This window comes from Ischnura elegans, chromosome 11 (genome assembly GCF_921293095.1).
Source record: "Ischnura elegans chromosome 11, ioIscEleg1.1, whole genome shotgun sequence".
NCBI classification, from domain to species: domain Eukaryota; kingdom Metazoa; phylum Arthropoda; class Insecta; order Odonata; family Coenagrionidae; genus Ischnura; species Ischnura elegans.
Genome location: NC_060256.1, coordinates 53073651 through 53098162, shown reverse-complemented (window position 1 = coordinate 53098162; position 24512 = coordinate 53073651). Strand labels below are relative to the sequence as shown.

General features: G+C 39.0%; 1 protein-coding gene across 1 annotated transcript in view; it reads left to right on the top strand.

The window, feature by feature from the left end:
- The window catches only part of LOC124167752 (neuroendocrine convertase 2), a 433133-nt gene that overhangs the window by 288693 nt on the left and 119928 nt on the right, over positions 1 to 24512 (top strand). The window contains exon 5 of the mRNA XM_046545763.1: positions 3020 to 3057. Within this exon, the coding sequence (XP_046401719.1) occupies positions 3020 to 3057 (38 nt within the window). The remainder of the gene's footprint in view (positions 1 to 3019; positions 3058 to 24512) is intronic.

Sequence of the window (24512 nt, the reverse complement as noted above, 5' to 3'; positions counted from 1 at the left end):
CGTAATACAGACATGCCTTTTTTAACCAGTGTACTTGAGTATTCAATCGGTTTTGCTTACTTCCTATTCATTCGGTATTGCTAGAATACTTTACTTCCACATACAGAAATAGAATAAACCGGAAGACGGCATCCTTTCTTCAATATTTCTATAACTCAATATAAGTGTACGTCTATAACGTAATTTAACGGCTAGTAATTCTCGATTTTTTATCTATATGATTTATTTCGCGCCACACCTTTTTTTATTTTGCACTTGTTCATAACTCTACTCTTTTTCCGTAATTTATTGAGTCAAAGAAACTTTGGTCACTTTGACTTCATTTCTAAAGTGAAACGGCAAACAGTTTTTTAGAAAGCTCTCCACTCAAGTAGGTAGAAAGGTCTACTCAAATCCTTCGGTGGATGATGATGGATGAAAGGTATGTGAAACGTCTGCCAAGTAACATATCTTGCCAGTAATTTTCGATTTTTTTACCTATATGATTCATTGCGAGTCATACCATTTTTCATAGATGCACTACTCCATGACATTAATTTTTCTCCGCATTTATTTTGTTAAAAATCCATATTTAATGCTTTAATTTTCAGCAAAAAAACCTGGAGATTATCCAATTAAAGAAATTACTTAGAAATATTACTAGGATATATAACTTATTATTATAATAAGTGTGTGGGTGATGTGAGTTTGAATCTTATTGAAATCCAAGAAAATTACAAGGTTTTTTGCTAAAAATTCAAGCGTTATTTTGATATTGAATTTTTGGCAAAAAAATGCGAAGAAAAAATAATGTCATGATCAATCACTAATTGCAAGTAATGCAACCGGCAGTCACGGAATTATTTTCAAGTTCATTCCAAATAGAAATTGCGAGCTTTCGTGGTAACAACGTGATGTTCAGGAAAATGCGAATGATGGATTGCCCCAAACGAGAGCATTTGAGTAAGTAAGAGCCCAGGGATTAATCTGTGGAGTATACACAACAAAAAACACTCTTCCATTGAAATAGGTCGTTCAATCAAATACGGAATAAAAAATTATATCGCCATTGTCTGCTCAACGGATGCGATTGAAAGTCCGCAGTAAGATTTACGTACGCAAGTACCATTCCATTTTTCGCATTGTTCGACCTGCACGGATGTATACACACACTGAGGCGGTCGTAATGCTGAAATACGCACACCGGTTGACCTTCCAGGGCGATCACAAAAGGGGCAAAAGGGGAGGAAACCGCGTCCGGAGTGATATATGCGGAGATTAGGGAGAAGACGAGAGAAATAATATTTAAAAAAAACAAATCCGAACGGGCTGTCCCCATCATTTTTTTTCTCTGCGGACGTCATACCTTCTCAACCACTCTGCTGCCACGTCGCTGCTTGGTATCCACTTGTGTTTTTCTTGGAAAGCGAGGCTTCCAGGGGAAAATACGTATAACCTCTCACACGCGAGGTCTTGATTCCGAAAAATCGCATTCATTCGAAAAACACATTTTTTGTAAGGGAAAAGAGACCGGTTGAAAAAGACTGGAGGAACGAATATTAAAAATATGCCTCAAGGTCGAATGGGGGAGAGAACTTGCGATCTCTCGATTTCCCATGTTCAGCGTTCGTCGAAAAGACTTGAGTATATTTATTCCCGTTAAAACGGCGTAATACTTATGATTTGTGTATTCGATGGTTTTTCTGAATACTGCATTACTCGGTCAATATTTATAAATATAATGAAAATAACCCTCAAAGTCAAAGAGACAAATTTATTCCCCTTTTATGAACATTCTCATCGTTAGAGGAAAACTTTGAGTCTGTATTTCTAAAAAAAATGTTAGTCATTAGTCCTAGCCGCCATCCTTAGTCATTGTAGTCTTCCTTATAGTGGTAATACCAAACGGCAATGCAGCTCCATTTCGACGTTCGAAGTATGATAGCATACTTCACATACCAGACTTCTATACATGCGTGCGGAAATTAAAATGAATCATTCGTCTTCATATATTTTTAGCCACTCATGATTAATCCCAGTACACTAAAAACGAAATCTACGTGAAAAATCATTTTATCGAAAAATATATTTTGTATTTGGTTTCTTTTTTATAATATAATTGCAGTCATTCTAATATCGGTAATTTTAAATGATAATGCTGCCCTTCTTCGACATCTGAGTTACGTTAGCACACTTTACCTACCAGACGCCTTTAAATGCGTGCGGCATTTGAAATTATTTGCTTCCTTTTTTAATATAGTTTTAGCCGCGCATCATTATTCGCAGGACAGTATAAATTACGGTGAAGTAACTTAATTATTTTCTTGAAAGCAGTACATTTTTGTTATTACATTTTGTAGTATGATGTAATAGGGTTCAAATCCTAGGTTAATCCTTCGGACACCTTAAATGGAAGACCCTCCAAGGCCAAGGGTAAGGACCTGGTCCCTCTAAATTTGTGAACTTCACACGCCCGCAGGCTAATCAGGGGTGAGCTATAACCTCACCTAACCAAACCGATCTTCTGGTTGAATCCCTGAGTGAGTGAGATAAATTATGCACCTCAAAGCGGAGGAAAATTAAAACGATACCTTTCCTAGTCTTCCTATATTTTTGAAACATTTTGCTAACTCGAACATTAGAAAAAATTGCGTAACATTTCCATGTAGTACCTCGCAAGCAGGAAAGATTCAACTGCTCATGCATCATCTATAAAACACTTAATTTAGAACATCTCGTTTCCACGCCTCATTTTTTGAGGTTAATTTAACAACGTAAACAATGCTTGTATATTCTTTAAGCGAATTCCTAATTACTTATTTCCATTTTAAATCAAAGGGCACACCGTGCATATAACTTCATTCCTGCATCGTGCGAATAATTTTGTTACAGAAAAACATACACGCTGTGTTAACTCTTTTATGCACACACTTTTATCTTTGTTTTCCTAAAATGCGTAAAACGTTGACTTAATATTATGGTTCCATTGCATGCCTATGTGTACAGATTAACTTCTAATATACGTTTATTTTCTTTCCAGGGGTTGATTACATGCATCCAGATTTAAAGCACAATTATGTAAGTATATTTATATAATGTCTTTTTTCTTCACTTCTAAACCATATTTCTAAGGTCGAAAAGATTTTTTCACTAGTGTGTTTCATAAAATATTCTAAAATCAAAAATTGGGCAGAAAACCCTTACCATTTCAGATATAGAACAAATAAAGCTCATAATGAGATTCGTTTTCAGCCGAAAATTACTTCCCTAAAAAATTACATCTCAAAACAACTCCTCCAAGATGTTTTTTTAAATAACTTTTAAAGGCATTTGCAACGCAAAAGTATGATACAGTTTATATTTCAATATTCTCAAAACCCGAAAAACTTGAAAGCACGTGAACATATTGCATTAGTGTGTGCGAAAAATCCACGAAGAAAAAATCTTTCGTACTGACCGGGATTCGAACCCGGATCTCCCGATTTCCGGTCAAGTGCTTTATCCAGTTAAATTACCGAAGTGTCATTCTTCCCTACGGAGATTTGAGGAGAATGAACCCGCCGGTAGCATAACTAGCTAAAGCACTTGACTGGAAATCGGGAGATCCAGGTTCGATTCCCGAGCAAGGCAATTGATTTTTTCTTTGTGAATTAATTTTTCGCATAATTTGTGCATTCCCTCCCGCATTAGCTCCCGCAAAAGTTATCCTCGTGGCTAGTCCCGGTACGCTTTTATTATTCTATTATAAGATGTTCGTGCTTTTATGTTTGTCGGTTATTGAGAATATTGTCATGTAAACTCTGCAATTCTTTATGGAAATGATTTATCCACTTAAGGCTAACAAAATCCTAATGCTATGCCAAAAAAAAACATAATTTTCTCGTACTATGAGTAATTTTCTTAATTTGGCTTAGCTGACCTTTCAAATATTTTTTCATGGCGAACTTCATCCCTGGAGTATAAAAATTTGCACCCGTGCGCGTGACTGCGTAGAAAAGTGACTTTTTTCTTACAGTAATTGGACTACAGCTCAAAAGCTCCGAACACCACTAGAAGGTGGATTACCTAGGAGTCTTATGACATTGAATTCCATTGTTTTTCGGTGACCTCTTCTGCCTATGGATGCTTAGAAGAGATTGACTAGAAATTTCTTCCAGGGACGAATTTAAATTCTCGTCTGTGATATTTATACCCCCCTCCGCAGCCATTGTGGTTGCAGAAACTATTCAGTGGCAAAAGAGAAACACAAAAATCCGTAATTAAGAGAATAATATCAAGTAAGCGGTGGAGGGGATGAAAAGAGACGTAATAATCGGACGAAGAGCAATCTATATACAGTAAAACCCGTACCAATCGACCACCCACGCGAAGGTTCCAATAAAAAAACGGTCCCCATTGAGGGAGGAGGAAGCTCACTCGACAGGATTGGAGAGGTTTTATTGACGTGTCCCTCGTGGACCATTCGACACGGGACGTCTCGGAAGGATCTTTGACTGGCACTGAGGGATTCCAACTATGAGGTAGTTCTAGGAGAGACAGTATTACGTACATGAGAAATTCATTGTTCTTACAAAGAGCGTTATCTTTACCTTATCTTTCCGAACTCTGGGGCAAGGGTAATCTCCTCCCGTCAATGAGCTGCGGGTCCATACGACGTTCCCCTCGCAAAAGCATTGTAGAGTTTACATCACCATACTCTCGAAACCCGACAAACGTGAAAGCACGAAAATATTTAATGATAGAATAATTTAAACATACCGGATCTAGCCACAGTGAAAACTTTTACGGAGTCACCCCCAATGCAAAAATTGTGCGAAAAATTCACAGAGGAAAAATCATTCGCCTTAAGCGGGATTCGAACCCGGATCTTCCGAGTTTCGGTCAATTGCTTCATCCACTTAAGCTACCAGAGGCGTATTTCTACTCTAATTTCCACCCCCAAATTTAATCCCCCCTCTGCAGCCACTGTGTTTGGAGAAACCATTTAGTGGCAAAAGAGAATGATAAAAATCCGTAATAAAGAGAACAATATCAAGCAAGCGAAGGAAGAGATGAAAGGAGACTTAATGAACGGACGATGAGCAACTCAAATACAGTGAAACCCGTATCAATCGACCACCAACGCGAAGGTTTCACTAAAAAAATGGTCCCCATGGAGGGGGGAGGGAGCTCACTGGACAGGATTGGAGAGTAAAGCCTCGGTAGCTTAACTGGATAAAGCATTCGACCATAGGAGCATAAATAATTAGGAGACCCGGGTTCGTATCCCGGTCAATGCGAATAATTTTTTTCTTATTAGATTTTTCGCACACACCAGAAGAGTACAAGCATGTTAACAAAATCTCAGCGTGGCAACAAATTCCTTCCATGGTCAGTGGGGCCTCGATTTGCCCGTAATCAAAATTCTCGACGAAAATGACATCGACTCTATTGTATGCCGAACTTTTATTACATTGTCCCATCTTTCCGTCGTTTCTCCATGGACTTATATCGATACCTCCACTGTACATAAGCTCAACAATCGCTCACCGAATAAAACGCTCATCTAGTAGCCCAACAATACGAATCCGCTCAGCTGGCAGTAGTATAAATGCTCACCTCCGAAGCTTGAAGATTGGAGGTGAGGGTTAATGCTCCGGCTACTACCAGCTGAGCGCATTCGTAGTGTTGGGCTACTAGATGAACGGATTTGATTCGGTGGGCGATTGTTGAGCGTTTGTGCAATGGAGGTATCGATATGATCATTTCCAGTGCACCAGTCTCCTGTGATGACGATGTTTAGCAGTTTGGGATCAGCAGGAAGGCATGCCCACGCCCAAGATGAGCCTGATGTGAATCGGTATGTTCAAGCATGGAATGTTCTAGAAGAGTGGCTCAAAGTAAATTGAATTCGACGATAAATGAAAAAAATAACTCGGGACATAACGGTATCCTTTAATAAATGTAATTGCAGATGACTAGATTTAAAGATATGGGAAAACTACAGTGATTTGAAATTGTTTTAAGTAGTGAGTAGAAAGTGTTTAACGATATTTTTACCCATTAGCCGGCAAAATCTCTATTCATAATTACTATTCGGGTTTCAGGTTGATTTATGCGTGTTATGCTATGTTTTCATTCGCTGAACACAGGGAAATCACCTTCAAATCGGTAGCGGTGATGAGTGGTCTTAACAGGGGCATTAAATATCATAAACGTAAAGACAGTACGATCAATTCCAGGGTCTTTGAGAGAGATTTTTGAGTATGGGTAGTTAAGAGGTTTCACAGTACTCAATGATGAATGGTAGAACCGTGTGCGGGCATACACGAGTATTTTGATAGTTGTATAGATCTTCCGCTATCCTAACTTAAACGCCGCTTCTATGAAAATTGTAATCATTCGATACTACACCTCTCATTTTTAGTTTCAATCTTCGTCACATTGAAACTGCTCAGTTACAAATATACAACCGAAAAGCACATCTCAACCGGGAATATTACTTTGACAGTGCAATTTTGGTTCCGCACAAAAATTGAAAGAACAAAGAAAAGGATGACGTCACCCTCTGTTAAGCTAAAAATCTCTCGAAGAAGCCCTATTGCGTTAGCGATTTGAAGTGATATAGGCACATATTTTACCTGTTATCAATTCTAAGAACGTAAGCTACGTCAGCGATACCAAGCCATATATATGCCTTCTGATAGTCGGTGCACTATCTCGTTCTTCGGGGTAAAGCCTCGTGGAGTTATCGCTGTTCACATACCTGGCCTATGGTCTGGTCATGGTATGGTAAGAGCGAGATAGTGCAGCGATCAATTTCAATAGCGAAAGCCTACCTTTTAGAATATTCTGATACGGTACGTCAAATATACTCCCGGCATAAGCTACGACAGTGATAACAAATTACAGGGACAAAGAGTAGACATCGGAACGCGAGAATCTAAGTCACCCGTTCTCACATCAAGTTAGTAATCACTTTTAGGAGAGAATTTAACGTTTTTTTTCATGAAAATTACAAAATACGTTGTTCTAATTTTGCTTAATACTCTGATGGCTACAATTTAATCTTTCTGCGATCTATTTTCTTGAATTTACCTTTGAAAATCCGCATTATTGTACAGGTACTAATGGCAGTTTTTTCCTAAGATTTAGAAAGTATTTATTATCAATGGAATAACCATGTCACATTAGCAAAAACAAACTGATACAACGCTATGTTCGTTATACGTATAATCAACCATGAAAAAATTTGTTATAAGACCCATGATATAAATAAAAAATCGCTTCGTCACCGCACTGCGTTTTGAGTTATCAGGAAAATAAATGCTTAGAGTAACGCCGAATCATGTCAGATACAAGAAAATGGCACCACATTTGGCTACAATAGGCGGAAAAATTGTCGACAGAAAGATAATACGAGATAGCGATAAATATCGTACATAATGCACATTCTTCATAGCCATTCTTCGCTTTTTAATTTACATCAATGGTGACATTCACTTGGGTTTTGAGTAACTCGTAGCAGACCTGACCGGCATTCAGTAGATCTGGATTCGAATCCCGGCTAAGCTAGCCCGAGTAAATAACTGCGCAATCTAGCGCGAGACAGAGTACGAAGTTACTTGTTACATGCAATCCTTTGTTTTCCAATATCGATGGTAGTCTCCCATGGTGGAAATATGTTTTAAATTATTACTATTATTAAGTATTTTAACAATTAAGGTAGGTTTGCATCAGTTGCGTAGCCAGGAATTTTGTTCGGGGGGATCCAAAACCAGGAGGGAACATTATTGAAAAATAAGGTAATAGGATGATTGTTTTAAACTAATTTTAACGCTTTTCATAATAAAAAAATTAAATTTTCAAATAAATCTTTGGTAAATTCATGACTTTTCAATATTTGGTTTTCTTTTGTGATGCAAAGTAAGTGCATTTTATATTTCGGGGGGGAAGAGGGTCCGGACTCTCTCCCTCCCCCCCTCGCTACACCACTGGTTTGTATAATTATGGAGTTTTAAGAAGCTTTCTAGCAGACTCCCCTCCTATGATGGACATCTTTTTCACTCATAATAAGGCCCACTCCCTTTCATTCTATCGAGAAATCCTATTCTCTTTCTTCCTCTCCTCTTTTACCCAAGATTCTACCTAATAACACTATTTTCAACTTTCCTTCACCGCTTACTACTCGTTCCATCCACTTCTTCCATCTCTTCCGTATCTCATCAAGAATCAGCCTCTCCTCACCCACCATTCCAGCACTTCGTCGTTCCTCTTTTCCGTCCATTTCAACTTCTCCATTCTTTTCCGCGCCCACATCTCGAACGCCTCCAGTCTTCTACCTTCCTCCTTCCTAAGTGTCCCTGTTTACGCACCGCAAAGAGCTACACACCAGATCAGGCTCTTCACTAACCTTTTTTTTTTAACTCGTTCATAACGATCCCCTCATAAGCTCGTTCCTATTCATGTTTCCCAGTAAAACATACGATTTTTTCTTTGAATCGTCCACTCGTGATCATATCTCCTTAAGTTTATGTGTTAGAGGAGAAAAGAGAGTCTCGATTGGGGAAAGAACCCCGTAGGGGATTGAAAGGGGTGGAGAAAAAGTTACGAGACGAGCGGTAAAGGGGAAGAGCACCCATCGAGGCTCGTCTGGGTCAAAAGAGGTGGCTTATACCCTTCTTCACCTTGGCGGCGGCGGTGTCCCGAGGGGACTAAGACCCTCGATCCCTTTCTAGCCACCATTGAATCTCCCATATCGCCCCTTTCCTCCGCCCCCTCATCCCCAAAGCATATTGGGGCTGGGGATTCCGAGCGGCTGCTGGGAAGGATGAGAAGAAGAGGGAGGGGAGCATTGACGTCAGAGCTCAACGAGTGGCCATTGGAAATCCCATTGGACAAGTAGTGCAGACTCCCTCACTGCACCCAAAGGTTGGTTTGGATAGGCGTGGGTAGTGCTCACCCCGGAATAAGCCATAGAGAATCCCATGATATGTACTACAGACTGACTCACTCAAGCCAAAGGTTGGTATGGATAGGTGAGGGTAAAGCTCACCCTGAACTAAGCCAAAAACGTGAAATAAGCGAAGGGGAGGAAGGGGACGGAGGCAAGCATTGACGTCAGCACTCAACGAGTGGTCATTGGGCATCCCGTGACAAGTCTTACAGACTCGTTCATTCAACCCAAAGGTTGATTTGAATCAGTGACGATAGTGCTCACCTTGAACTAACATAAGCCATAGCTTGAAAGCAGCTAAGAAGAGGAAGGGGACGCAGGTGAGCATAGATATTAGAGCTCAAAGAGAAGCTAGTACACTTCCCATTAGAAAAGTAGTATGGACTCTCTCACTCAACCTAACGCTTAGTTTGGATAGGCGAGGGTAGTCCTCGCCCTGGAGTAAGCCACAGTGCATCCCATGACAAGTACTACGGACACCCTCACTCAACCCAAAGGTACGTTTGCATTGGTGAGGGTGAAGCTCTCTATGGGCTAAGCCACATGCGTGATTAAGATACACATTCAGCGTTGCGGGGCCGATTCCTTTACGAGGGAGCGCAGTTGCAATTTACACAAAATAAATTACAATTTTGCCTCACTAAAAATTGACAATCTCTTTCGTAAACGCATGAAATCACAAGGGAATCAAGGCAACTTTCATGATAATATTAGACTGACTTTTTCCCTTAATACGCTTACCACCGAATAAGCTAAGCCACGTTATAGGAATGTCAAGAAAGTCTGAAATAAAGCTTGACTGTACCAGAATGAAATTGTAAATCAATATTTCCGTAAAATTTTTAAAATAACAGCGGCAACAAAGTGCCTGACAACCCAATCTATCCGAAAATGTGTATGTGAAATTTAAATTTGTAATTGAAAAAAGCAATCTGTAATTATATTCTTTGCCTGGGTAGTTAAAGAAACCATTCCCGCCTACCCGGCGGATATATCGTCAGCTGCTTTAACTTCGCTAATAGATCGAATTAAGACCTCAATCGATTCGTACTCCCTTCGCAGTGCTTTGAAATCGTTGCCCATACGTGAAAGTCGAGCCAAACAGTTGACTCTTCCAGTAGTCAATTTCAACAAGTAAACCCAGCTGAATGGATATTTGGGATAATCGGAGAGACGGCCCTAACTTGAGCTAGGGAGGATGGGGGGATGAACTAGGGATTCAAATAATTGAGTGAGAAGGGTGGCAGGTGATAGCTGTTTCGTGAAGATAAAACAAAAGAGGGTATAATGTGTATAAAATGTTTTCGTTTCACTAATTTTGTTCCCTCATAAAACCTTTTCTTTATCTCAAATTTCTCCTAAGCGCACAGTCTACTTCCATATCATTTTTTGGAAGAGTATCTGAGGGTAGATATTGCCATAGCGATCCTCCTCTTACAGGTGCTTAGCTATGTCCACACCTCCACTGCAAAACAGCTCAACAATCGCCCACCGAATCAAATCCGTCCATCTAGGAGCTCGACAATACGAATGCGCTCAGCTGGCAGTAACCAGAGCACATACACTCACCTCCAATTCTCTAAGCGTCGTAGGTGAGCGTTTGTGCTTCGCCTACGACCAGCAAGGCGCATGCGCATTGTTGAGCTCCTAGATTGGCGGATTTGATTCGGTGGGTGATTGTTGAGCGGTTTTGCAGTGGAGGTGTCGATGTGTGTGTGACAGATCCGTACTACCACAAGTAATTCGAGCTCAGGAAATTAAGTTCTACAGCAAGGATGCTCCTAAAAGAAAGGAGTGGCACGTTTTCAGTACCTAGGTCTACGTTTACTCATACTTTCTTTACTCAATTTAAGAAAAATCATATTAATAGTGCAGTTATTATTTATACATCATTATTTACCATTTGGCCAAAATAAGCATTGAAAATCACTTCCGTAAACGCATGAAATCATGAGGGAGAAATTTTTATGTTAATATTAGAATACGTTTATCCTTATTACGCTTAGAACCGAAGTAGACATGCAACGGTCTATTTCGACAAATTAAATTCTACACTAAGGATGTTCCCAGAAGAAATGAATAGTACTTTTTAGCATCTGGGTTTACGTTTAATCATATTTTCCTTAGCCGTAACGGCTCAATAAAAGAAAAAAAGTTGATTACAGTCGAGGGATTCGATCCGAGTTTGATTCGACTGCAATATCAGTCAACTGCAACGCGTAAAACCCAGCTTTAAAACAGTTTTTTCCCCATTCGAAATATCGATAACGTTGGGGATCAGGTGAATCGCTTGTTTCTACCAACAACGTCGTGTTGATACGCCTATGAATGGAAAGAGAGGGTCTTGAATCCACTTCCTTCCGTATTTGTGGCCGAAAAAAAGTCGTAAAAATGGCCGTTAAGGGTGGCGATGATATAATGGGTGATGGTCCATAATGTTTCCTCTACCCGTAAAAGACGCCTTTAAAAATGCCTCCTTGAGTTATCTACACCAGGATAAGCAAAACACACGCACAACGTAAACCCCGGGAACTTCTGTCTTTTAAACCCTTTACAGTTACCCCAAAGTTATTACTTGGACAATCATTCTAGCATTTTTTACCAAGAATGTTGTATTGTTCACCTGACAATATTTGATAATATTTTAAGTACATTCCTTTTCCAAAGTTTCGGTATATTTATACACCTTCATCAGGATTTGGAATGAAAATGAGTTCCAATTTTCATGAATCCAGTATTTTCACTCCCAACCCTGGTAAAAGTGTATAAATATCCTAATACGTTGGAAATGAAATGCATTTAAAATTTATCAACACCTAAAATGCAAAACGCTGATAAACTACTAAATATAGCTTTAGAGGAAAACACTCAATAATATCTAACAGAAAGGTACAGTATTATAAATAAAAGACATTTCATGCCAGGAAATCCAAGAGCCAAATTTTACAACAAAAAAATAAAAATTTTAAATCCTTACAACAAATCGCTAAAAATTAAAGCATCATTTTCAACTCATCAATCAAGCTCGAAATACCCGGTGGTTATTAATTTCTCCTAAAGACAAATAAAACTTGAAGCCTTTTTTTCATGGGAACGTAGACAATTTAAGTGATAAGAGTTTGAAATCGATGCAAAAGACCTTTCTCTACGACAATTTGCATCATTTAATCGTCACTGTCATTAATTCTATATATTTCGTGATTTCAACAACTACATTTATATTCGTAAAAATGCTTGACTATTAACGTTCATCCAAGGTGCGCCTAAAACATTTCCATTGTCTTTTAAAGCCCTTGCTGTAGTAAAACGTTTTCAAAATCTATCGTCCCTCAGCAGAATAGGAATCATACATTGAAAGACTACCTACTAAAGAGCAAAAGTTTAATAATAAAATAGTTTGAGAACTATGACCTTCATTTTCTATGCCGAACAAACTTTTATAAACACAGGAAAGCGTAATAATCTACAAAGGCATTTTATAAGTCATAACTTGAACACCGAAATATTTCTCGCTATAATCTGAGGTTATGCTAACATATCTCACACACGTCCTTAGCAATCAACTAAAATTAGAAGTCATAGCAATACTTTCATGATTTTCGTGAGGGTAACGAATCCTACATCCTTAATATTTCACAACGATTACGTTTTATCCTCCTTTTTAGTTCCGATTAAATATTATCTATCTTAGCGGATATGAGTAAAGAGCCAAATAAATACTAGAATGCTCGAACCGAACCGTACGTTAGAATCAAGTTAAATCAAATTTTATCAATGAAAGTTAAGTTTTACTTTTAGTGTGGTAAAAACGTACTGAAATGCTTGGAATTTGGTAACTTCATACTGAGTTTATGTTGTTACATTAGAACCAAGTTAAATCAAAGTTTATCAATGAAAGTTAAGTTTTACTTTTAGTGTGGTAAAAACGTACTAAAATGCTTGGAATTTCGTAGCTTCATACTGAGTTTATGTTGTACTTTCGCACACCGGCAATCTATCAAATGTAAATCTTCCATCCTTTCCAAAACAAAATATTTAGTATTCACTAACTTTCTTCCTCATAAAAACTGCCTTTGACGCGTTTAATTTTAACCTTCACGGCGAGGATGCATGAATGAAGAGCTTTTCTCCCACCTCCAATATATGAATGCATTAGTCATTCTGGATCTTAAAATCTATCCTTAATCGTTAAGTTAATTTCGAAATGAAATGTGGGTGTGTGGATAAAATATCCACACTAAACAACAGTCCCAGTCACACACAAACCCGTAGTTCAAAGAGGTAGCATGTTACTCCATAGCAAAATACAAAAGAAAAAACAAAATAAACTACGCAAAATACTCTCCACGAATATTTTACTTTTTACCGCAGAACTTAAAGCACAGTGCGAAATACATAAAGTAATGAGAGAATGCGGTGGCAGCGGGGTAGAGTCCTTAACTTGCTTCACAGGAGGTCGCAGGTTCGCGTCCCACCTTGGTAGGTAGCCCTTATCCAAGGTATGGATATTCGTGTACGTTTAATTGATAAGTTAAAGACGCCGATGTAAAAGTCCAATGGTGCTGCTTTCTGTGGAAAAGGAACAATTTATTTTAAATAAAATGAAAGGGGCAGAAAACCAAGTGTAAAACGAGAGTTGATTCCCAATTTTACTGCCTCCTTAAGGATAGCTAACAATTCCAGCCACATTTCTAATCGTTAACAACTTCAAATTCAATTACATGGGATGGGAGGGGGAGCAATAATATTTTTCATAATTTTTGGAAGTTTTTTCCTGAGTCTCCAGAGCACTTAAAGAGGACATGTGGTACTAAAATGAACTAGAGCGTTGGAAGGAGATGCGATTCAATCGCAATCACGTATAAGCCTCTTACTTAACTAGGGCACCTCACTGCGTAATACACATCCTCCATGCGGTAAGAAAAAAAAGACTCACGAAGTTCTACGTACATTTTTTATCATCCCTCCAAAACCGCTCACCTAAACCTCATCCCTCTTATTCCTCAATTTTTCATCTTTCTGAACATAGACCTAATTATAAAAAATCTCTTTGAGTGACCTAATTGCCAAACTCCTAGCCAAATCGAATCACAGCACGTGGATGAGGAGCGGCACATTATTATTTCTCTAACTTATCTATCGCTTTGTTCCAGTAAACAGTGATACCCGGAAATCAAGCCAACTGGGTTACTATTTTTCACTAAATTTTGGAGAAAATATTGAGTACATATAAATTATGCTCTACTATTACTCATTACTAAGCTTATTTACTACTTTTAGTTTTATTTACTTTTTAGTTTAGTTTTTACTATCTAGTTTAGCTTATTTACTATTTTTACCTAGAAATTACCGCTGATCATTAGACAAATATAATAAAAATTGTTTCAGCTCAAAATACCTACATTGGGCTCGAAAACTGGTCATTCCTTGCGCTCCCGTTGTTAAAAAAGCGCTACTGCTGAGGTCAAATTGTCTTTGCCAGTTCTTCAATTTATAAATATTATTATACCCAAGCTTCCTTGGAGGAATGACCCCTTGCTTTGGAAATCTCTCTCTAAAGAACCTAATTTAACGAGCTGATGACAGCGTTTTATGTCTATTTTAAGTAGATATGTTCGACCGTAGTCTTCGAAAGCAACGAAGATTACCAAATTATTTGTATAAAAATGGCCTCTAATTACCGAGAAGCAAAAATAGTGGAAATAAGAAGGCAATCTTTTCTACAATTATAATATAATCTGCATCCATTTTCTCCTTTCCCACACGTGGTGCATAAAGATGAAACTTCAAAAACATATTCCATGCCAAAAATTTACAATAGTGGTGAACAATAGCCATAAGAAATTGCAGCTGCATCCTTAATTTGTTTACGCTGCGTTACATCCTAAGTTGAATCAATTGTAAGTTTAAGTTGAAGGCCACTACATAGAGAATGAGATCGAGTACCTTGTATCTTTGCGGCAAAATCTGGTATAGCATGAACAAAATCCTTGGTTTTCAATCGATTTTCCGATCCGTTGGTCAACTTTTGTACTATCAGCGGTGAAATACTTAACCACTGAAACCTTTCACGAAAAAAGAGTGGTTCCTTATTTTCATCACTCGCCGATTCTCGCCACTGAGGCTGAGCAGCGCAATCCATGGTTTCTCAGCGAGTAAAATGATGCCATATTATGATTTTTCTGATGACGCACAGGACTTTTCAGCGAAGGGAAATATTCATTCATTGATTTGAATGCGAAGACAGGTTTAGATAGGACTGGATAGATCCCTGCTCGGATGTATGCAAAAGCGTATGAATTTCACGCATTAAGGGAAAGGAAATCAGCCTCATCTCAAATAATTAAAGGTGATAATTAAAAATGTGAATATAAGAAAATCGCTCTGTTTTTAAAGGCTATTAACACGGGGCACGCAATTACACACGTTAGAACTGCTTTAATTCCTCATTATGTTATGCAAATTCGCGAACGCACGAACGAAATAAGAACAGGGTTATTTTGCTATCATGCATTCTCGTATCTGTTCTAGAAATTGACCGCTTTACACGACGCAATTTCGACTGCGCCGTTGTACACGCGTGAGATTATGCACTCACGTGCCCCCTATAAAACGGCGTAGCCTTTATCGTATACCTGTAGTTTAATATTTGAAGGAGGATAGGGCCGCATTTTATACAGCATTTCGTTTTAAGTGACAATTTTCCAGCAATGTGCAGTGTAATCCACCAATGTCAGTAGACCACGCCGAAAGGGAACTTAGGGGGATCGGGTTGGTGCGGTGGCCAGAGTGTTGGCTTCCCACCTGGCGGGCCCGGGTTCAAATCCCGGCAGCGGCAGAGAATTTTCAGAGACTGCCCGATCCCTGCTTGAATGTTATGTGGAAGACATTTCAAGGGCAACACTCCGTCCGTCGGATGGGACGTTAAGCCGTGGTCCCCTTGGCGCCTTTCGTTAAGAGCAGGCTAATGCCGACGCCGGGTTTCTCTCCACCTTACCCATCCCTCATGGCGCAATTGACCTCAGCTATCGATCGCCTCCTCCAAATACCATACCATATCAGTTTTCTTTTTTATCTCTCCACTATGTAGATAGTAACCAAATTGTGTCCTCAAATGTCCAATCAATTATTTGATATTTTAGTATTGTAGCGCTCTTAAGCCTGAATCACACGATCATTTTTTTTCGTCGCGAAAGTGATCACTATCGCGATTACTGCGCAAAATGATCGTCGGCGGCAATTGTTTTTCGCGATCGCGATGAGGATTCCCATCGCTATTTTTCATCACTCGTCCGGTCGCTTTTTCCGTCGCTAAAACCGTCACTAAAACCCCATATCAGCCAATCGGAACGCATTCCCCTATGGAGCGATTGCAGCGCAACGTTTGACAATTGTGGGAACGACATAAATAAACAAACACGCTACATAATTTCGTGATGTGGGTCCCATGACAACGAGCTGTGATATTGGAAATGATGCGAAAAGCGACGGCGGGAGTGACCGTGTGATTCAGAAAAATGATCACAAGAGCGATTACTTTTCGCGACGGGAAAAGTGATCTCGATAGTGATCACTTTCGCGACGAAAAAAAATGATCGTGTGATTCAGGCTTTAGCGTCGCGACGCCGGGTTTTTCTCCACCCTTGCTTACCTACCCATCCCTCATGGCGCAAATGACTTCAGCTGTCGGTCACCTCCTCCAAATACCATACCCAAAGGGAACTTCTCAATCTTTCCCGTATGCGCAAGACCTAAATACTCGCTCTTTCCTACCCTTACCCCGAAGGCCCTTGAGATCACATACCCCTTAACTCCAACACCCTGAGCCCCTCTCTAGAGGAGAAGATCTCCTCCGAGCTCCATTCTGCGCCCAAGGAGCCTCGTCATGTCACGTCAGCGACAGAGGGGTACGCATGCGCTCACCAACAGCGAGTCGGAGGAGAGTGTGCGTCTGAGAGGGACCGTTGAGGACCTTAGAGGGCCCCTTCGCTCTTTGGGAAGACTGCCCTCAGGGAGTAATAAGGAGACGTCAGATGGAGAAAGGAATTCAGAAGGGAGGGATGTATTCTGAGGCCAAGTCAGAATTCTTCGGCCGAGAACTTAGAAAGAATTGATCTCGGGCCTTTCCACATTTAACAAAGATCTCGCTCCGGCCTCGGTGGCGGCTAGGTAATTCCTTGCCTGCCACACAAGAGGTCGCGGGTTCGAGTCCCGCCTGGTTACGCTGCTCTGATCCAGGGTATGGACGTTCGTGTACGCTCAATTATTACGATAAAAATCACGATGCAAATGAGCATTAGTGCTGTTTTCGGTGGTACAGGAATAAATAAATAAAAACTTCATAGAACAAATAACTTCGCACGAAGTCACGCGTACAGGTGCAAATATATATAAATCATGATATTCACCATGAAAAATTTATTTGGCTTGGACGATATCACCTTGTTCGGTTAACCCAGTCTCAGAATCGCCTTGCAAGAGGATGGAAAAGTGGTGTGAATGGTAGCGTACCTGTTCCCTTTCTTCGACGGAAGGACGTTTACCAAAGTACTGCATGAAACAAGTAAATTTGTGAATAGATTTTCCCCCGTGAAGCGCAAGGGAATCTATTCACTCTAAGCGTGAATAATAGGCATTTCGTATTGAAGCGGTCACTTTCGCCATGAAAAAATCGTATGATTTGGCCGGAATTCGAACTCGAATCTCCCCATTGCCGAAAGTGACCGCTTCGACACGAAATGCCTATTATTCACGCTCAGAGTGAATAGATTTGCCCCCGTGCGCTTCGTGGCATACATATTTACTTGTTTCATGCAATACTTCGGTACACGTCCGTCCGTCGAAGAAAGAGGACAACATTTTTCGCTGCGATAATTATTTAGTTAGGACCACTATTGGTCTACTGAGCCCTAATTTGAACTTCAGACCCCAACACTTTGAAAACCTTCACACGTAAATATTAAAAAGTTAGCAGATAAAAGAGCTAAACGGTCACTACGAAGCAAATTTGATAACCTACTATGAAGTTCACCTTAGAGAAAGATGGCTTGGAGGTTACCGGCAGTGGGACATCCAGATTCTAATCTCGGATAAAGCAAAAGAGGTTTTTAAAATCGTAATCATCCCTAGTGATTATAACTGGGGTAGAAGGGATTTGTTCGTATTGACTGCCCAATACTGGAAGAATAAACCCTACTTCGTCGCCCATTTACGAGATAAATTCTAGCTAAATTCTTATTTAGTTGTTAGCTTTTACAACGAATGAGACCTTTAAGCATACAGTACGGCAATCAATAATTTACGTCTTTTTCGAGGCAATTTTCTCCAGCTATCACATATACTTGCATTGTACAAAAAATTTGGTGACATAAAGAGCTTCTTCTTTCTCTGTCCTTGACGATTCCTCACATGAAATTAAAGTTTTGTGAAATTACAATATCGTCACATTATCATTATTATTTTAACAGTGAGGGTAAGTTTCCATAGAGCATTTTGGATTTTGCATATACAGGAATAAATAAAAAAAACTGCACAAAAAAAGTAACTTTGTACTCGTGCACTGTCACAAAGGATGATATTCGCCATGAAGAAAATTTTCAAACAAACAATATTCCATCATCAAAACATATGATGATTGATGGTGGAATATCGTTTGTATTTGACTCTCACCTACATGCCTCCATCTGCCAGGATATGCTTTTTCGCGGGCGTCCAACATCAATATTTTCAGATTAATTACGTGAATTAGGTAATCGCGGATAGTGACAGATAGGTTCGTAAACACATTTTTTAAATATTCAATTATTTAAATAATTTGATGGTATAAAATTAATTGTCAAATATTATGCAAAAATAACTACTGGCTCAATAAAATAAAATAATTGGCGTTGATTAGTGTTGGTTTTCATGCCTTTTGTCAAAGATATCCTCGGTATCAATAAAGACAGCTATATTTAGGATATAATTTATTTCGTTAGTTTGGGTTAGACGAGCAACATTTTCGCTTTTATCGCGTTAGGCATTTTCCGTTTCCAATAATCCGGCGTGGTCAATAATTTGGCTATGCCACGGCTGCATATTTGTCCGAGATCGCACTGTATTACATACACTAATAGTACACCTAGGTTTATGCGTACTCACCGAGATGTACTGACAAGCAAAAATTTATGATTGATAGAATTTCTTCGAGCGTAGGAGAATTATTTTTTTACGCTAGCTCGCAAATCGAAACAGGTGAGCGGCGCGCTGCGGGGCATGAATAATTCTGGAACGACGTTGGATTGCTGCAAGTGGGAGGGTGGGCGAGACACAGTAAGGGCGGGACTGAGCGCTAATTTCCCTTCACGGCACCCAAGCGACGGCGCTCTCGGTAACGCCTTGTATCATTTGTCATGCCGCAGCCAGCGCAGCACCCCGAAACATCGCTCCTCGCTAAGCTCCAGTCTGACAAATAAACGGATAGTGGGAGAGCAGCTTTTTTTCCTTTCGCTGGAATCCTAAGCGAGCTATTTGGGAGCAAAAAACAACGCCTTTCCATTGTAAACGTGTGGTCGACAACCCGTCACGCAAAAGGATGATCCTTAAACCCTCTCCGGTATGGAGCTTCGAGCCACTTTTACTGTTAGAGGGCTCGTTGAAGAAATCGTTTCTAAAAGGAAACGAATACCGGAATTTGATTCTTGGGAACTATGAATGCTTACCTGACTTGGCCACGTAACTGGCTGTATATCAGACCTGCCTATATTCGGATTCGAATCCCGGCAAAGGCGAATAATACTTTCATGGCGTACTTCACCCTTGGTATCAATAAGCGTCACAAGAGTCATGATCGTACAAGCTGTTCCGAAACTGCCCACCTGGAGGAATAAACCATACTTTGTTGCCAATGAATGAGGTTCATCTTGAAAGAATGCAATATGAAACTGCAATCGCTGAAGTGACAACAAATTATGATTAAATTATCAAAGTACATACTCTTCCATTCGAATGAAAATTAAGTTTATAAAAGTCTCTGAAACCATGTTTGGAAATAACTTCACTTTTCTATGCTCCAAGTTATATGTTTACTTACCGACATAGATTTCAGCTCCTAAGAAATCATTATCAAGGTAACGACATGTCCCCACGAACCGATTTTCATACAGAGTCAGGTTATATGAGGAGGGGAGAATAAGGACACCTGCTGTATAGTCTCTATTAATATTAAATATCTTCAGAGAGTCAGCACTAAGGAAGAACTTTAGGGCTTTATTTTGACCGTAGTAAATCTATCCCAACGGATCAAATGCCATTAAACCTTTTGACACCGCAATTTTCATGCTATTAAACAACCAAGCTTTAAAAAACAGCTTACTGTTCACGATTATTTATAAAATTTCCAAGAAACCCGGCAAAGAAAATATAGAGCAATACACAAAATGTACATGTAGAAATTATATCAAAATAATGATTTAAACGTGATAACGATTGCCAATAGAGCGGAGAAAGGCCCACTTCATGACCATATATTGACGCTTATTCACTGCTCTTCTTTACATGTTGGTATAAAATATATCTTATGATATAATGAACCGTAAATATATTAATTTATGGGCTCTATACATTTACGTGGGCGATATCTTAAACACATAGAAGTTTTACATCAGAGAGGTACTACAAAGATCGCAGAAGGTCGTAGCTAATCCTTCCAAACGTAAATAACAAGAAAAAATCATCGAGCTTAGCATTATCCTAATAAACAGCTCGATTTTGCAAGACCTCTGTAGATATTAGCTCAGAATATTTCGTGAGGCCTTTAGTCATACGTAAGGGGTTTCCGGAGGCAATGTAACTCACTCTGTTTTGGCAAAGCCATGGACACGCTTTGTAATGCAAAACTGAGCCTCAAACCCATAATATGGAATCTTACTTTTAAAAAACCTCATCTCTTCATCTTCACTAACACCTTATTTAGATGTCCACACGCACTTACTCAAAATTTCTATCAAAGATATTTTAAGCACTCAAATGATTGAATCCCTTTAAAAATTGTATAGGAATTTCAACAGTGAGAAACCTCAATGTTTATACCCAACTCTGTACGCAATTACATTTCTCAATTTCTCAGCTAGAACCTTCGTATGCTTATGCTGTGTTGCTCCGATCTTTTGGGAGAAATAGCCTGAGGATTTGAAGAGGCTCAAATTACGGCACTGTGTTAAATATTTTAGATATAGACAAAAGTTTGAGTAGAATTTTTCACACATAAATGAAAATGATAGTAAAGGTACAATTAAATATACATCATAATCTAGATATAAGCCATTCCATACTCATAAACGTTTGAAAATACGACATGATTAAGGGAGCGGGTCAGATATGTCGGCAATCGTGAAAAAATGTGTTTAGTAGAAGTTTGGATATTGACAGCAAGCTAAATATATGACCTTTGATAGGGAAAATGTAAATTTAAATATAACCATAAAACTTTGAGTCAATGTCTGAGTTCATAACGTAAGTAAAATCTTCCAACTTTACTGCGAACGAGTGATAAGATAAACTGGAAACCATTAGTACTATTTTTCGCGACTACAATTCTGGCATGAATACCTTAACGAAATAGTCCCCCAAACACTTAACAAGATAAAGCCAAATTCACGTCAGGAAGACTCAATATTTTTATAGATAATTATCATAAAATTAAAAATAGTTTATAGCTGAGTACCTGAGTATTAAAGGCTCCAAAAATTCTCATCAGTTTGACCTATTTAATAAAATAAAAATCACACGTTGACGGCCAATTTCGAAAATATGTTGTATAGTGGTAATGGTAATATTACGTTACAGGTAATATAATATAGAAAACTTAATAACAAAATACTTGGGTGTCCATTCTCAAGTACTCCACCATCGGGAAATCTCTACCGTGGATACAACTAACTTTTCTCCAAAACCCCGTGTGTGACAGCATGCATCCCGCATTATACATGGGTACCGCGGGAAGCAATACTTCACGGCGTCCATAGCCAAAGAATATGGATGAGTGCAGTCGATTGAGGGCGTGCTTTCGGGAACAGCGTAGTTTGAAATTCACCGCTTCATCGGCATCCGATATTTTTATGATACACCATACATTGCCAAGGAATACATCAGAGTAATAGAATGTTAGTAATAAATATTTAGTGGGTACATACTTCCATTAACACTGCCATTATATTCTCTAGTATTTGCTACGAACTTAAGGCTACTTCTATTATTTTTCGTCAATTTGCTTACCGTCACAAGATACGAGAAAGCAAATAGGAACCGTGTTGAGAGAAGAATCGGGATTAATTAGTTAAATTTCCACTTACACACAATGAAAGTAGGCTTATTTTAAAGTGAGTTACCAAGATTAATTTACTGTCAAATATTATAGTTGCGACTCTTTTCCATAGGCACAAATGTCCCAAATAAAAAATTATTGGAGCAATATTTTATCCCCACATGTAATCATTTATGGAGTCATTGCTTAATTACGACTACAAGAAAAAATATCGCTATATAACACCCAATGTTAGACTTAGATAATATTCATCGCTGCTGTCTCGTTAAATACGTACTTAAGGATTGAGCCATTAATTTTCATAATCGTGATCCGTGAATTTGTTTTGGAATTATCTTAAATATCCGTTTTTAAAGCCGATATTATGCTTCAAGAGGAATCACGCGGACTGTCCCATTAATTGGAACAAAAAGCGCGTCATTATCCTTCACATAATTAGCAAAATCTGGAAAAACAACAGCACGTAGCCTTCATCCCATGACTGATTAAATTGATATTAATTACTTTTGATCCCATAATCCGAGTTCTGCAGATAAGATTAACATCCCACTCAAATAAAAGCAATCTCAATGTCTATTTTTACGGGACACCGCTTTACAAATTTCCCAATAGCATCAATGTTTAGGAGAAACACGTCTATAGCATTTTTTTCTAAACGGAGATAAAATGAGTTGATGATACTTTTTTCAAAATTCAGAGTTAAACGGTAAAAACCATGCTAGAGACCTACTTCTCATTAAGCAGTAAATTTTCAACAATTTCGCACTCAAAAACTAGTTGGGGATCGGATTGGTGTGGTGGCTAGAGCGTTGGCTTCCCACCCGGCGGGCTCGGGTTCAAATCCCGGCAGTGGCAGAGAATTTTCAGAGACTGCCCGATCCCTGCTTGAGTGTTGTGTGGAGGACATTTCAAGCGCAACACTCCGTCCGTCGGATGGGACGTTAAGCCGTGGTCCCCTTGGCGCCTTTCGTTAAGAGAAGGCTAATGCCGACGCCGAGTTTCTCTCCACCCTTCCTTCCATACCCTTCCCTCATGGCGCAAATGACCTAAGCTGTCGGTCGCCTCCTCCAAATACCATACTATACCATACCAAAAACTAGTTTCCCTGATTATCGAATTTGGGTGAAGAAATTTTCAGCTGGACCATAAATCGGGTACTTGTAAGTTCAAATCATATAAATGTACCGATGAAGTGGCTTATAAAAATATTTCCGTTCGTCGGTACGCCGGGAAAAATTAATCACTTATTCCGATATATCAATACCTTTATAAAACAATTCTACCGGGGTATAGCTTCCAATGTTTCGCTACAAATGGGTTCTCAACGCTCTCTCAGATCGATTTATGTAATAATTTTCTATGTATTACAATTCTATGAGAAAATATAAAACAATTCTTATTTAGCATGGAGGTGGGTGAGACAAAAGAGGTTACATAGCGTTTACCACGAACACGCAACGGCAAAATGGAAAAGCGACTTGAATCGGGATTTCTAGGAAGCCTCCAAAGCATTCTAGTTTATCCGAAAAGGGTACCGAGCTCGGAAAATAAAATCACGAGTCCCTCAGCCTCTGCGCTTCCTTTCGGAAGATGACGATCAAATAACGGGGTCACCCCCCCCCCAAACACCACCCTCCTCAATTCTTGCGCTCACAACTTCCCAGCGATTGTTTTACCCATCCGGCTTTTTTCGCGTCGCTTCTAAAGATAAGTGTGAATAGAGATAACCAAGATAAAATACCGCGATGGTTAGAAAATCCATTTCTTAAGGAGAGTAAAATATTTTAGGCTGTTTAAAATAAATTTTAATTTGTGTGGAAAATGTCAACAATAGAAAGGCCGACAAGCGCAATGAAATCGTCTTATTACAGAGAAGGAAGAAAAAACATGAAGGAAAACGTCCACATTAATTACACAAAAGTAATTAATGAATCAGAACTTTTAAGCAAAAAAGTCGTACGAAAATTGAGAGAGGTATGGGCTAAGTCGACCAAAACTGGGATTTTAATTAATTAATAATAATAAATATGTCGTAATTTCTATGTAACTAATTACAATATAATAATACTTCAAATTTTACGCTTCTAACAGCATTAACAAAGGATAATAAAGACATATGGATAGGCGAAACGCGCCCAAATTAGGAAGACACAGTAGTCTGAAAGGTTATGGAATAATGCTCATGATAACTAAAATTCAAGAACAACGTAAGATAGCCTCGGTATTGAGCTCTACATTACTAAGAAATTTACCGGAAAAAAATTGCCTCCGAGCTGTGTATACCATGCAACATCA